This window comes from Rhincodon typus, chromosome 31 (assembly GCF_021869965.1).
Source record: "Rhincodon typus isolate 14 chromosome 31, sRhiTyp1.1, whole genome shotgun sequence".
Lineage (NCBI taxonomy): Eukaryota > Metazoa > Chordata > Chondrichthyes > Orectolobiformes > Rhincodontidae > Rhincodon > Rhincodon typus.
The window spans coordinates 4232250-4248742 of NC_063362.1; the positions used below are offsets into that span (position 1 = coordinate 4232250).

The following is a 16493-nucleotide window of genomic DNA, read 5'->3' on the forward strand; positions in this document are numbered from 1 at the left end:
CTCCAGCATCTGCAGTTCCTACTATCTTCGAAACACTTAGCCTTATTGCTAGTTGAAAATAATTAGTAAGAAAACTCCCACTTGTTCATGAGAGGACATGATAAATATAACCCCTCTTGTTATTGTGAAAAGGCTTATCTCCTTGCCGTTCTGACAGGAAATCTAAACATAATTGAGGTTAAAAGAGACAGTTCTGAGTGACCTGACTAACTTGCTTCTTTGTGAAGGAGATAAGTCTTTGAAGGGAATAAAACCACAGCCAGAGTTATTTCCAATGTTTTGTAGCCAAACCTGTTCCACGTCCTAAGTCTTCATTTCCAAAGTGCATGTTGACAGGATATTGCGATGTCCTGGATATAGGTATGGGTATGGCATCATGCATATCATTCATTTTATGTTAAGTAATCCATTCAAAGTAAGATTTTGTGCATTTTGCACTCTCGACAAGACTTATCAATGAGGTGAGGATTGGGATTAAACACATTTGAATCCTCTATACGCAGGTCCCTTGAATTTTGTTAAGGTAGGTGGGGTGTGTACACAAGGAGGAAGTGCACGCTGGACAAATGTAATATATTTTCATAGATTAGACTGGAGACTCATGACATGGTGATAGGTTTCTGCACTGACTATACTGGCTACTGACCAACAAAATAAACCCAGTGAGGTGTTGATGCTAACAGGCATTTCTGTTCCATCTTTTCCTCAAAGATTCGGGCATGAAAGCCTAATTATCAGAACTATAATTAGCACATCCCTGATATCGGATTTCCTTCTCAGTGTCAAGATTCACAACAATTAAGAATTGTATCAGAACAAAAACAGTCTAGAAACTGAACATTGGGCTCGATATGGACTTTACTTGAAAGGACAAACAATTTCTCAACTAATGTTGAAATGACAATGAGAGACAGTGCGCGAACCCAATTCCGATTGTTTACCATTTGAGCTGCTCTGGATCGAGCCAGGATCTGGGCTGTCTTTCACAGAGGAATTTGCAGGCTTGAAGTGCAAAGATTAGGGTACTTCATTTAATGCTCTCCAGTGACATTTTCTTTCCAACTGACCTCTGATACAGAAATATGGAATTATCTGAAACCCAGGGCACTAAAGGCAGGGAATGACATCATTGGGAGGAAATATGATAAGGTCAATACATTTTTACACTATTTTTAAAGTAAGATTATCTGACACTCTGTCAGAAAAAATTATTCTTGCTGAATTCAAGCCTTAAGAGGCCATGAGGCTTTGCATACCTTGTGTTCCCTTGACCTGTGAGCCTGGGCCCCATGCACAACAGCAAAGCTTCAGTTACTTCAGAAAGCTACTTACCGAACACAGGAACATGGGAGCTAGAAGCAGGAGTAGGTTATTTAGCCCCTCTAGCCTGCTCTGCCATTTGATACAATCATGGCTGATCTCATCTCCATTCCACTTTACTGCCCACTCCCCGTAACCCTTCAAACCCATTACTAATTAAAAATCTCTCTCATCCTTAAATTTACTCAATATCCCAGCATCCACCGCACTCTGGGGGAGTGAATTCCACATTTTCATGACCCTTTGAGGGAAGTAATTTCTCCTCATCTCTGTTTTAAGTCTGCCGCCCCTTTTCCTAAAATGATGACTTCTGTTTCTCAATTGTCCCACGAGGAAACATCCTCACCACGTCTACTTTGTCAATCCCCTTTGGCATCTTATATACCTCAGTTAGATCTTGTCTCATTCTTCTAAATTGCAGAGAGTATAGGCCTAAACTGCCCAAACTCTGTCTCAACACATTCCGTAGTCCGGACATGTCAGGATTAATGTATTGTTATGTTTCAATGATAAAGAAGACACATTCAAAACAAAAACATTCAAAACCATGATGAGCAATCTGTCCACCATCTCCTTCTCAACATCATCACTTCATGGTGGATAAAAAATATTTCTGTTTCTGTTTTGTTCGCCCTTGATTCACTGTCTGCCTTAAAACATCTTCCCAATGAAAATGTGAACGTATTCACTGCCATGCCCCACACCAGCTCAGAAACCCACAAAATTTCTACAGGGTAGATGTAGGAAGGATGTGTTTCCCCCTGTCGGAAGGATGTGTGCGGGTCTAGAAGCAGGGACACAGACTCAGGATAAGGGGTAAACCACTTAGGACTGAGGTAAGGAGGAAATTCTCCATCCAGAGAGTGGTGAAACTTCAGAATTGTCTACTTCAGAGAGTAGACTGTGGAGTTTCAGTCAGATATGGGGGAAAGGCAGGAAAGCAGAATTGAGAATAATCAGGTTAACCATAATATCTTTGAATGGCAGAACAGACTCGATGGGCTGAATGGCCTACTTCTGCTGCTGTGTCTTCTGGACTGAGATGAATAGATTAAAGACATCGACAGATAGTACAGGAGAACGGTGTTGAGGTAGCCGATCACCCATGGTCTAACTGAGACAGAGCAGGCTGAAAGTCCTGAATGGTCTACATTTGCTCCTATTTCCTGTGTTCTAACATACTCCCTTTGTGCATTGACTCATCAAAATTAACTCCCAATCTTCTAGGTTTCAGCGAGGCATCTCACTTAACAAAAGTGCACATTGGAATTTCTGGGAGGGGCTGCATGGAAATAATGCACTGATTAACAGAATTGCTGAATTCTTTTGAGACCTTCCCATCTTTAGCCCCTTTTAAAGGAGCTGTAATTACCTGCTGTAGTACCATAAAAGCAAAGTGAGCTAAGCCCATTGTCTTGGAATTGTAAATTATTTCTTTAACCTAGAGTTAAAAAAACCCTTTTCTTGGTTCTTCCTATTCCAAACCAGAGCAATGTGTAATATGCTAAGAGTTAGTTTCCTCGCCGTAGAGATATGGAGAAGGGGAAATAATTGGACAATGACCTGAGAACGAAGTGCACGCCTTTCTTGCAACTCCACAAATTACATTCTGTATCAGGAGGGCAAATGGTGACCTTTTGACCTGCCACCTATGAAGAGCCTGAAGTGGTCAATTAATGGTCACTAAAGCCCCCAAGTCAGCACCTGCACCCATGGCAGGCAAGAGGGGTGATTCATTTTCCAATTGGCAGAACAAAGCACCCACCTTTTGAGGGTAGAAGGGGGTTTCTCCCAGTCTTGGGCAATCAGAGGCTTGAAGATTGGGGGACGCGGGGGAGCAAGGACGTGGTCTCTCAAAGTCAGTCCCCGGCCCAGCCTCTGCCCCCTCCGGGGATCTTCTCCCCATAACACGCGCTCTACAATAACAGCATAATAGCAGTCTCTGATTGGACGGCAGCTTCTGGAGACCTGAATTGCTCGTGTTGAGTCTCTCATCTGTCAAACCCAGGCTGCCAGCCCATATGCAGATTAGTTTCATCTGCCATTTTTATGGCCCTTTCTGAATAATGGGGAGATAGTGGTAATAGTGGCAATGTCAGTCAACTAGCTCGGTTCGCAATAAACAACTGCACCTCCCAGTCACGAACCATTTCAACTCCCCCTCCCATTCCTCAGACGACATGTCCATCCTGGGCCTCCTGCAGTGCCACATCGATGCCACCCGAAGGTTGCAGGAACAGCAATTCATATTCCGCTTGGGAACCCTGCAGCCCAATGGTATCAATGTGGATTTCACAAGTTTCAAAATCTCCCCTCCCCCTACCGCATCCCAAAACCAGTCCAGCTCGTCCCCGCCTCCCTAACCTGTCCTTCCTCCCACCTATCCCCTCCTCCCACCTCAAGCCACACCCCCATCTCCTACCTACTAACCTCATCCCGCCCCCTTGACCTGTCCGTCCTCCCTGGACTGACCTATCCCCTCCCTAACTCCCCACCTACACTCACCTTTACTGGCTCCATCCCCACCTCTTCAACCTGTCTGTTTCCTCTCCACCTATCCTCTCCTCTATCCATCTTCTATCCACCTCCCTCTCTCTCCCTATTTATTTCAGAACCCCCTTCCCCTCCTCCATTTCTGATGAAGGGTCTAGGCCCGAAACGTCAGCCTTTCTGCTCCTTTGATGCTGCTTGGCCTGCTGTGTTCATCCAGCTCTGCACCTTGTTGTCTAGAATTCCAGGCTAATATTTGGGGGAAATAGATTTGAATTTCACCACAGCAGATGGTGGAATTTCAATTCAATACCATAAAAATCTAGAATTTTAAAAAATGCTACATCTAATGGTGACCACTGTCATTAGATGGACCCTGTCAGGTTCACTCATGTTCTTTAAGGAAGGAAGCTGCTGTCCTTACCTGGTCTGGCCTGAATGTGGCTCCACACCATGTGGTCGATTCTTAACTGCCCTCTGGGTAATTAGAGATGGCAATAAATTGCTGGCTCGCCTCCATCCCATGAATGAATTAGTTAATAGAACAAGCATTATTTAAGAGGCAAGATGAGTGTTTGGAAACTGAATTTAGTCCCAAAATTAGGAAGATAGGACCAGGAGGAAACTCTTCAATTAGATCACAGCTTCTCTGCATCTACAGTCCATCTTCCTAACTTGTTTATGTCACCCTTCATACTCTTACTTATGAAAAATCCACCAGTTTTGGAGTTCTTACCTCATCCAGAGCCTGCAGGGCTTTGTAGGTGAGGTGGATCCAGACTTCTCCTTTGCATAAAAACCCTGTACTCACTTTCTACTGCTCAGTTTCTGCTGGTTACTGAGCGTCTACAGTTAATGTAGGGAAATACCTATCATTTTACATTCAGCTGGTTAAAGCAAGTGAGAGCTTTAAGAACAAGGGAAAGGCAGCTTTGTGGTTATGTTACGGGATGAGTAAACGGAGGACTAGGCAAATCGCCTGGAGATGTAAATATGAATCCCTCTGTGGTAGTTGGAAATTTAAATTCAGTTATTTAAATAATTCCAGGGTAGAAATCTAGTGTCAGTTACAGTGACCCTAAAACCATTGGATCAATGTGAAAACTCACCTGGATCACTAATGGCCGTTTTTTAATTATTGAATCCCAACATTGTGGAAGCAGGCCATTTGGTCCATCGAGTCTACACTGACCCTTTGAAGAGCATCCCACTCAGTCCCACCTACCCCTATAACCCTACATTTCCCATGGCTAATCCCCCTAGCCTGCACATCCCTGAACACTACAGGCAATTTAGCATGGCCAATCCATCTAACCTGCACATTTTTAGGCTGTGGAAGGAAACTGGAGAACCCGGAGGAAACCCACACAGGCACGGGGAGAATGTGCAAGCTCCATACAGATGCCCGAGGGTGAAATCAAACCCAGGTCTTTGGTGCTGTGGGCAGCAGTGCTGACCACTGAGCCACTGTGCCATCCTCTAGTGAATTTTAACATTCATTCATGGGATGTTGGCATTGCTGGTTGGGCCTGCATTTATTCCCTATCCCTTATTGCCCCTAATGGCTCGCTGGGGTCATTTCAGAGGGCAGCAACAAGTCAATCACATTGCTGTGGGTATGGAGTCTCATGTTGGCCAGACTGGGTCCTGTCCTTCCCTAATGGCTATGAGTGAACCTGTTGGGTTGTAATGACAATTGAGAGTGGTCATTTTAAAACTACCTCTTAATTCCAGATTTTATTGAATTGAAATTTCACCACCTATCATGGTGGGATTTGAACACAACCCCAGAGCATTGGCCTAGAATTACTAATCTAATAGCACTACCACTAAAGGATAAGGTCAGGTAAAGTTGCTATAATCCCAGAGGACAGTAGGGCCCCTGACTCGTTAGAGAGAGACGACTGGTGGTGATTTAACCTAAGGGTCACCACTCCTCAGGGAGGGGAGAAATTGAGAAGGAAAGTGGCTCCAGGTGGTACAGGAATTGAACCCACACCGTTAGCATCACTCTACATCCTACACCACTGTGTCCCCCACTTACCACTCACTCAGTCTGACATTACTCCAGACCCATAGCAAACTGCTGGTTCCCTCACAATTGAAGCAACCCAGTCAGTTTTATAGGGTTAGGCAATAAATGCCAGTTTCACCAGTGATGCCTACTTCCTGTGAATTAATTTTAAAAAGTGCGTGTGGAGTATTGCTGTAATATCTCCTGTACATATGAATTGGGCACTGAGTGCTGCATGTTTAGCAGAACATTTAAGGCCACTTGGCCTGGCTTAACAACTGGATTTACAGTTTTTTTCCTGAGATTTTTCACCCTGACCCTCTTTTCCTCACCATCAGAGGAGATAGTGCAATACCAGCTGTGCCTTGAAGGAACATCTGAGGATGGAAGCTCTTGTATTTAATGAAAATCCAGTTCGAATGTTGATGGTGATGTGATGTTTTCAAGACGGCAAGATAACAGTGCTTTGACTTGTCTTCTAACTGTAATATTGAGTTAGATTCAAGAGGTTTGCTCGTGAATCCTCCTCCTCTGACATGGAGCTGTACGCACAGAGCATGTGTCGGAAGGTTGGAGGCAAAACCAATTATTCTTTACATGTTAAACTGTTAGAAAACACAATGATGGACTGTGACAGCTGTCAGCTTTAATAACTCTCCTCTCCCCACCCTCCTGGTTGCTCCTTACAAGCCAAAACTCTCAGGGTTTTGAAATTCCTGGTGACAAAAATGTATGCACATCTTCTCAAAGCAGTGTTGCCAGCCGCCATTACCTGGAGCAGAATGGGGGAGGTGCTGATGAAGTCAATTAACAATTAATTTAAAGAGATTCCGCATCAATCCAAACATTGGATGGCACAGTGGCTCAGTGGTTAGCACTGCTGCCTCACAGCACTAAGGACTTGGGTTCGATTCCACCCTCTGTGTGGAATTTGCATATTTTCCCTGTGTCTGTGTAAGTTTCCTCCAGGTGTTCTGGTTTCCTCCCACAGTCCAAAGATGTGCAGGTTAGGGTGGATTGTCCCATAGTGTCCAGCGATGTGCAGACTAGGTGGGTTAGCCATGGGAAACGCACAGTTACAGGGACTGGGTGGGATGCTCTTTGGAAGGGCGCTGCAGACTTGATGGGCTGAATGGCCTGTTTCCACACTATAGGGATTCTATGAAAAGAATTACGAGCTGACTTTCTCCTCTTAGATGAACCTAGAGGCAGGAGTAGGCCCTTCCGCCCCTCATGTGTACTTCCCCCTTCTAGTTCATGGTTGATCGTCTCCCTCAATGCTATTGTCCTGAGCTAGCCCCATATTCCATGATGTCCATAGTCTCTGACTTGTGCCACCTGAAGGTAGCAGCTTGTTCTGCAGTGACCAAGAGCTCTTCACTCCCAATTCTCGTTCTGCATGCTGGAGGTGGGCATGGGGTGGGGGTGGAAATTATTGGGTAAATTGTGGACAGCAGGCCCTCCCTGATCACAGTTTTACTTCATCTTCGCACGCCCTGATTTGGCACATGAGCCTGAGCAGTTTTCTCCCTCAATAGCTTGACGGTTTTGAAAGAAATAGTGTCAGCCCTGCACTATCCCTACCAAGATCAGCACTGAGTGGGCACCTACCCAGTTACTATGGCTCAGAGATGCACCACATAGTTCATTCACCCATCAAAAGAAAGATTCCTTTTATAATTCCTTATCGCATTTTGCTAAACAGATGAAGGGAAAACTTATTTTGTCCTGTCGAATAACATTGTAGCCCCTTCAACAAGGAGCAAAAAAATGATAAACCTACCTTAAAAGTCCAATTGACAGCTCCCCAGGATGTGAGACTTAAGCTGGAAAATATAGACAGGCCTGTGAGCTGACATTTTTACAGCACCTTTTGTGACCACAGGCTACCTCAAAGCCTGTACATCCAGGGAAGTACTTTTTGAAATGTAGTTACTACTGGCAGATAGGAAGCGTAGCAACCAGTTTTCACACGGCAAGCTCCCACACACAGCAACAGGATAATGAGCAGATCATCCACCTTGTGATGTTGACAGGAGGATAAATATTGGCTAGATCTCTGAAGGGTCCTCCCTGCTCTTTATCCAACTAGAGGCGCGGGATCTTTTACATCTGCCCGAGCAAGTTGCCAGGGGGCGAAATTGTAATATTTAAACAAAATGGTGTTTTTATTCACCTTGAGTATTTTTATCGACCGATTGTGAAAGTGTGGAGGGTGAGGGTGAGAAAAGGATGGTGTGACTGGGGAGGGGACTGCGGCAGGTGGGAGTTCATGTGAAAATGCATCCAGTCGGAATTGGCCACACTAACCATCCACAAATTTACCAAGGACCCTGAAGGCCACATTTAGCACAAACACCATGAGGGTGAAACGCTCCTTAATTACAGCAGAGAGAGAAACCAGTGAGGAATTGGGTCACATCCCAGTTTCCCGACGGTCCACCGAATCAGCCCAGTTAATCTCAATTTTCCAAAAACAAGCCAGTTTCCTTTTGCAGTCTGCAAGTGAAACTGTGAGAGGTAAAGAAAGTGGATCCATTCACTTCTCTGATGAGTCATTGCTGGGGTTTTAAGAACAACTTAGTAAGGAAAGCCCCCGAAATGTGTCCTCTATAAAACCGGGTGCTCAATTAAAACAAGGCGAGACACGGCACGGAGGAGATGACTTTGTACATACAGAGTCAAGCTATGAGCAGAGAGCATTTTTGAAAACTTTGTTTAATGTACTGAGAAGCCATTGACTCGAACATTTAGCGAAATTGATTTTCCTGACATTGATGAACTCCCTTTATTTAGCCCCTGTATTAATTACTTTTTACAAATTAATTTAGCAGCTGTAAAACCAGAGAGCTGTGCTGAATGTCCCTGCAATGTTTAACTCTTTGGTTTCCACCCCTTTCTCCATCCCTGCTCCCGCCCCCCACCCCCCCCACCCCCAGGGGAGACATCGACACTCCATGACTATGCAGCAACCACGATGAATGAATTCCTGGGGATGTTTGGCTACGATGACCAGAATGTCAGGGATGAGCTGGCCAAGAAGATCAGTTTTGACAAGTTGAACGCCACTACCTCAGAGACCTACCCAGCAGCCTCCCCGAGCGAGGACAGCTTAGCTCGGAGGGTGCGCATTTCCAAATACGAGGAATACATTCGGAAGCTCAAGGCAGGGGAGCACCTGCCCAGGCTGCTCCCGGTTCCCAAAGCTGAGGATTCGAGCTCCCGGACACTTGGAGGGAAGGATCCGGTCCCAGCTGGAGGCCAGTTCCCTGGGCAGGAAGCCCCCATTCGCCACGACGCCAAGCCCACTGCCCCCACTGCCCCTTCCGGCTCCTCGGCCCAGGCACACGGCCTTCTCTCTCGCGCTTCCAAGTACGACTACTTCATTCAGAAGCTGAAGATCGGCGAAAGCATCCGGCCCCAGAACGGCAACAGCTACAAGAGGCCATCAAAGTACGACCTGGAAAATGTGAAGTACCTGCACCTCTTCAAGCCGGGTGAGGGTGACCCGGACATGGGGGGCGCCATCGCCTTCAAAACTGGAAAGGTGGGCCGCCCATCCAAGTACGACATTAAAAACATCCAGAAGCTGGCCATGGGGAAGGCTCCCACCAACCCCGGCATCACCCCTCTGTCGAGCAGCCCTTGTGCACTGGCCGCGAGTGTCGAATCCACCGCCTCGGCTGGCTTTGGCAGCACCGACCTTCTGAAGTCCAGTTTCTCCAAGGCCGACTCCATTACAACTGGAACTGTCTCGACAGTCAAGTAAGGTTTACTCTTTACCTATTCATTTCACCGAATCTGGTCAGTTTTATGGTTCTTAGGGCTGGAGGGATCACAAGGTATGGGTGAAGAAAGCAGGAACAGGGGACCGAGTTGGATGATCAGCCATGATCATATTGAATGGGTTAGCAGGCTTGAGGGGCTAAATGGCCTACTCCTGCTCTTATTTTCTATGTTTCTACGTCTCAAAGATCAAACAATCTTTCCAATCAGGTGGCATTGCATTTTGGGTTTAATCCCGTACAGGCACATCAGTTACCATCATCTCAGTTCCTCGGGATGTGGAACAGTCTGCCACATTGAGTGGCCAAGGAGAATCACAGGGGTGTATTTAAACCTCATGAGGGAGAAGGGAATCAGAGGGTGTGTGATGAGGTTGAGGTGGTGCCATAAGAACATAGGCCATTCAGCCCATCCAGTCTGTGCCACAATTCACAAAGATCATTGCTGACCCAATTGCAGAATCAATAACATCATTCCCATTGACAGCCAATTGCTGTTAGTCAAGGGAGAGGTGGGGTGGGAGTGATCATGTCATTACACCCTGGCTAATATTCTGGGACAAAGGTTCAAATCCCACCTTGGCAAAATTTGAATGCAATAAAAATCTAGAATGAAATTCTGGTAACCACTGTAATATAAAAAAAAACTCATCTGGTTCACGACAGGCATTTAGAGAAGGAAATCTGCTCCCCTTACCTGGTCTGGCCTACAATGTCACTCTTAACTGCTCTCTGGGCAATTAGGGATGGCTACTGAATGTCAACCTAACCAACAAAGCTCACAGATTCCCATTAATGATTATAATAAAAGTATCTATCTCAGCCTTAAAAGTATCCACTGACCTGGCACCCACTGTTCGCTGTGAATGATTTTTCCAAAGACTCATGACCTTCACCCCCACCCCGACTCTAATCGAATCTAGTTAAACCTAGTTCTAGTCTTCCTCCACAAAGGGAAACATTCTCGGGGCCTCATTCAGCAGTGGGAGCAAGTTGAGTATGAGCTGTCTAGGCCTGAACATGTCTATTTTATTGAAAAATATTGAATTTCCTTTGAATTCTTATGGGAAAAGGTTCCGGGTAACCTAGAGATGGTAAGTAGCGATCAGAACGGACAAATAACTGTAGTGGGCAGTCTTTTGTCCAATACTTTAGTGAAGGTGATAAACCCAATTAAGTTAAAACATCATTAAGATAATGGACAGGGGGAATGTCATGTGAGCACATCAGTGCTCACCAGCTAATGGGGCCAGTAGGATATTCAATGCTTATGTGTGTCTCAAGTCCAGCCTGTCAGATATGACTTTACTGCAGAAAAGTGGCATAAACAGCGAGGATAGTAAATAATGGTGCACACTAATAAATTGTAGAGCATCAGTGTGTATGCGTCACTGTGAAAAATAATTCCAATCATATTGTATTCAAAATGAATGAGCCTATTATGTTGAAAATTGGTTTTCATCTCAAAGCACAGGGTCCATTTTATTTTGAGCTAGTAAAATGTTCTCTGATTACATTAATAATGATTTTAACCTTTACAGATACACTCAGGCAGGTGGCTGATCACTCTGACTGGCTAGAGGTGTCCGTGTTGTTCTGTACTTGGGTGCAGCATCGGTTAACGTGTTTGTGCAGCATTTCTTTTGATTGCTCCGTTGTGCAGGCGTTTGAAATAAATAGACTGACAAATGGGAATGAAATAGCACACTGTAACTTTATGGTGAACCCCAAGAGTAAATGGAAGTAGTTTGGATGAAACAGACAGCTTAAATGTGTGTGTCTGTGTGTGTCTTTGTTTTTGCATGTGTAAGTATTTGCACATGTGTGTGCACATGTGTTTGCTTATGTGTCTGAGCATGTCTGTGTTTTTGCATGCATGTGTGTTGCATGTGTGTGTGTTTGCATACACATGTGATTGGGTATATGCATTTGTGTTTATATGTGTGTTTGCATGTGTCTGTGTGTCTGTGTCTGTGTGTGTGTGTATGTGTGTGTGAGAGAGAGTGTGTGCATGTTTCTTTGTGTGTGTCTGTATGTGTGTGTGTATGTGTGTGAGAGAGAGAGTGTGCGTGTGTCTGTGTGTGTGTCAGTGTGTGAGTGTGTGTGTGTCTGTGTGTGTGTGTATTTGTGTGTGAGAGAGAGTATGTGCATGTGTCTTTGTGTGTGTCTGTGTGTGTTTGTGTCTGTGTGTGTATGTGTGTGAGAGAGAGTGTGTGCGTGTGTCTTTGTGTGTGTCTGTGTCTGTGTGTGAATGTGTATGTGTGTGAGAGAGAGAGTGTGTGCGTGTGTCTTTGTGTGTGTCTGTGTGTGTGTGAGAGAGATTGAGATGAACCGTTGAGTTGCCTTTGAGCTGGAGCAGATACTAAGGGTGATGTTCTGTCGCACCAAAGATCAGTATCAGGTGGCGAAAAGCAACTTACTGATAGAGATTCTCAATCTTCCACCTTCAGGCAGGATTCAGAACAAGATTTAGTCCATGAGTTACACAGTCACTTTCTCAAAAGCCCTTACACTCAAACAATATTTTACGAAAAGGGATTGCTCAGTCTGAATCAGTGACCAGTCTCAGAACCTAGCATTACCAACTTTAGACAGAAACCTTGTATTTATGCACAATTTATGAAGTGCAGCCCCTGTTGTAAGGTGGGAAATACAGCAGCCAATTTTGGCACAGCTAGCTCCCACAAACAGCATTATGCCAATGATCAGGCCATCTGTTTTTTTATAATGTTGATTAAGGCATAAATATTGGTCAGGGCACTAGGGAAACTTCCCTGCCTTTCTTCAAAACAGTGCTGGGGGATCTTTTACACCCAACCTTTGGTTTAATGCCTCACTGAAAAGACAGCACCTCAACAGTGCGACACTCCCTCAACACTGACCCTCTGACAGTGCAGCACTCCCTCAATACTGTCCCTCCAACAGTGCGGCACTCCCTCAGCACTGACCCTCTGACAGTGCGGCACACCCTCAGTACTGACCCTCCGACACTGTGGCACTCCCTCAGTACTGACCCTCTGACAATGCAGCGCTCCCTTGGTACTGACCTTCTGACAGTGCAACACTCCCTCAATACTGTCCCTCCAACAGTGCGGCACTCCCTCAGCACTGTCCCTCTGATAGTGCGGCACTCCCTCAGCACTGACTCTCTGACAGTACGGCACACCCTCAGTACTGACCCTCCGACACTGTGGCACTCCCTCAGTACTGACCCTCTGACAGTGCAGCACTCCCTCAGCACTGACCCTCCAATAGAGCAGCACTCCCTCAGCACTGACCCTTCAATAGAGCAGCACTCCCTCAGCACTGACCCTCCAATAGAGCAGCACTCCCTCAGCACTGACCCTCCGATAGTGTGGCACTCCCTCAGCACTGACCCTCTGACAATGCAGCGCTCCCTTAGTACTGACCCTCTGACAGTGCAGCACTCCCTCAATACTGTCCCTCCAACAGTGCAGCACTCCCTCAGCGCTGACCCTCCAACAGTGCGGCACTCCCTCAGTACTGACCCTCCGACAGTGTGGCACTCCCTCAGCACTGACCCTCTGACAGTGCGGCACTCTCTCAGCACTGACCCTCCGACACTGTGGCACTCCCTCAGTACTGATCCTGTGACAGTGCAGTGCTCCCTCAGTACTGACCCTCCGACAGTGCAGCGCTCCTTCAGTACTGATCGTCTGACAGTGCAGCACTCCCTCAGTGTTGCACTGGGAAGGTCAGCCTTGGGTTTTGTGCTGAAACCTTGAAGTGAGGCTTGAATCTACAGGTGACAGTGTTACCAACTGAGCCACGGCTGTCTCCAACTTGACAGAAAGTAAGAGTGTGGCCTGAAGCTTTTATACCTTGGGACTTTTTCAGGACAAGGAAGCTGCCGTATAAAATGCACATTGTGGGATTTTTGTTGCCAATGATTTACTGAGTTACATTGACCATGGTCTGAATCCCTGCCCCATCCGACCAGTGAGAACGGGAAATAACTGGAAAAGTTCTGTCTGGAGAACAACACCCCTCCTTCTTAACCAGCTGTCAGTTAAATACTGGGCAAGAAGTGTAATGGATGGCTGTATTGACTCACCAGCAATGAAGACCCTCAAACAGTCAATTAGTGACATTTCGAGGGCCTGGCAGATGGGTATGATCCTAGATTCCCGGTGGGGATGCCAGTGTGCCCTGATTGCGGAACAGGGTGGAGCCTCTGGTTTCCCCGATGTCTGATCACAACCTTCACCCTGTTACAAGAAAATAAAAATTACAACTTCTCCCTCAATCCCAGGATCCACTCTGCAGTAGTCCTTGACAGGCAGCCTTTAGGACCCAGATGCTCTGATTGGTGCCTGATAGCACACTGCCTGTCAATTCATAACAAATTGTCTGCATACTGACGAGGATGGGGTCGTCAATGGCGAACAAACTCGTCCCCATACTTGGTAAGAAGCAAAATTCCTGACAAAAGTTCCCAGTTTTGTTTCCAGTTTGAGTTCAAGAGTTTTGGTCTTTTCTTGAAATTCCTTCCTCTGATCAGTACAGACTCAGATGGAGCTGGAGGCACAGGGCCTGGGGCTGTTTAAATTAAAGCTGGCCAAGTTCCCCAGTTTTCACACGTCACTCTGATATTTCCCCACCTGCTTTCTCTGGGGTTTAACACCTCTGTCGCTGTTGGGATCTGTTTTATTCATTTCCTTCGACAGCAGCTTCCAAACCCATGACCACTTCCATCCAGAAGGACAGGGGCAGCAGATACATGGAAACACCTCACCGTGCAAGGTCCCCCTGAGCCACTCACCATCCTGATTTAGAAATATATTGCCGTTCCTTCACTGTCGCTGGGGAGACTAGGACTTGAGGGCACAGCCTTAGAGTAAAGGGAAGACCTTTTAGAACGGAGATAAGTCAAAACTTCTTCAGCCAGAGAATGGTGAATCAATGGAATTCACTGCCACAGAAGGCTGTGGAGGCCAGGTCATTGAGTATATTTAAGACTGAGAGAGATAGGTTCTTGATTGTCAAGCGAATCAAGGGTTATGGGGGAGAAAGTGGGAGAGTGGGGTTGAGACACTTATCAGCCATGACTGAATGGTGGAGTAGACTCGATGGGCTGAATGGCCTAATTTCTGCTCCTATGTCTTATAATTTCCTCCCTAACAGCATTGTGGGTCTACCTGCAGCACATGGACTGCAGTGGTTCAAGAAAGCAGCTCACCAACACCTTCTCATGGGGCAACCAGGGATGGGCAATAAATGCTGGGCCCGGCCAGCAATGCCCAAGTCCCAAACAAAAATCAGTTATGGTCCTAACGTCACCAATGGTCCTTTGCCCTGGAAAGAGTCCACATTCTGTGTCTTGGCCAAAGTAACCAAGAGGCCATAGCTGCCTGCTCTCTTTGGCCTCTTCTTAAGGGGTCAATAAACCTCTCTTGCCTGCATTATGCCACCTCCCCAGTAGCAGATCACCCTGAAACCACTGCACCACAACTTCCCTCAAGCAAAGTGGGATCTCTGTGGGTCACTGACACCTCCCTTCCAGGCCTTTCCATGGACATCTCCATGTCAACCAGGCCCAGTCATTAAAGTCAACACAGATTGGCCACTGCACACAATCCCCTCTGTCTGCCTGTCAGAATTAAAACACCCCTGATAGGTTTACGTCAAACAGATAACCAGGTTGGTCAGTAAAATAACAACATCAATCAACTACCTACCCTTATATAGTGCCTATGGTGTGATGAAATGCCCCAAAGGTGTTTCTTAAGAGTGTTATAAAACAAAATGTGACATCAAATCATATAATGAGGTATTAGTTCAGGGATCAGAAGCTCAGTCCAAGATGCTGGTTTGAAGGAGCCTCGTACATGGGGAGAGAGATTGGAGAAAGGCAACAGGAAGCATGGACCCCCCCAGTGGAGCATCGATTCAAAATGGAGACGGATAAGACACCAGAAATGGAGGAGATTACCAAGATAGGGACGGGTGTGAGGCCTTGGAGGGACTTGAAAAACAAGGAGGAAAACTTTCAAGTTAAGACAGCAGTTGCCTTGGAGCCAGTGAGGACACAGGTGATGGTGTGAATCATCATAGAATCCCTACAATGTGGAAGCAGGCCCTTCAGCCCAAAAAGTCCACACCGAATCTCAGAGCATCCCACCCAGACCCATCCCCCAATAACCCACCTAATCTACACATCCCTGAACACTACAGGCAATTTAGCACGGCCAATCCACCTAACCTGCACATCTTTGGACTGTGGGAGGAAACCGGAGCACCCGGAGGAAACCCACGCAGAATGTGCAAACACCACACAGACAGTCGCCCAAGGCTGGAATCAAACCCGGGTCCCTGGCACTGTGAGGCAGCAGTGCTAACCACTGTGCCACCATGAATGTGATTTTCTGAGTTCAGACAATGGCAATGGAATTTTGGGTGACTGCATGTTTGTGGAGGGGCAGCAGAATGTGGCTGAGCAGCCAGGAGTGTGTTGGAAACATTGAACTTACAGATAATGATGGCCTAAAGGAGGATGTCAGCAACAGGTGGACTGAGGTGGAGTGGAATCGGGAAATGTTACTGAGAAAGAAATAGGTAATCTTCGTAGTGGCCAGGGTAAATGGCAGAAATGTGATCCCTGGGTCAAGTGTGATGCCAAGATTGTAAATAGTCTAATTGAGTGTCAGACTATTGCCAGGGCAGAAGGATGGAGTCAGTTGCTAAAGGAATGAAGTTTGGAGTGGTGACCAAAAACAATGGCTTTGGTCTTCCCAGTATTTGATAGGAGGAGATTTCTGTTCATCCAGAACTGAATGTTGGATAATGTAGCAACAGTGGAGGAGTCGAGAAGGGAATAATGACAGAGAATGCTGGAGAAGCTCAGCAGGAGGAGCGAGAAACAG

At 46.3% G+C, this 16493-nt stretch overlaps 1 protein-coding gene across 4 annotated transcripts in view; it reads left to right on the top strand.

Moving 5' to 3' along the window:
- casz1 (castor zinc finger 1) overlaps window positions 1-16493 on the top strand; it is a 370171-nt gene that overhangs the window by 255213 nt on the left and 98465 nt on the right. For all 4 annotated transcript variants that reach the window (XM_048615145.1, XM_048615147.1, XM_048615148.1 and 1 more), the window contains exon 6: window positions 8764-9589. In XM_048615145.1, coding sequence (XP_048471102.1) covers window positions 8764-9589 — 826 coding nt within the window. The remainder of the gene's footprint in view (window positions 1-8763; window positions 9590-16493) is intronic.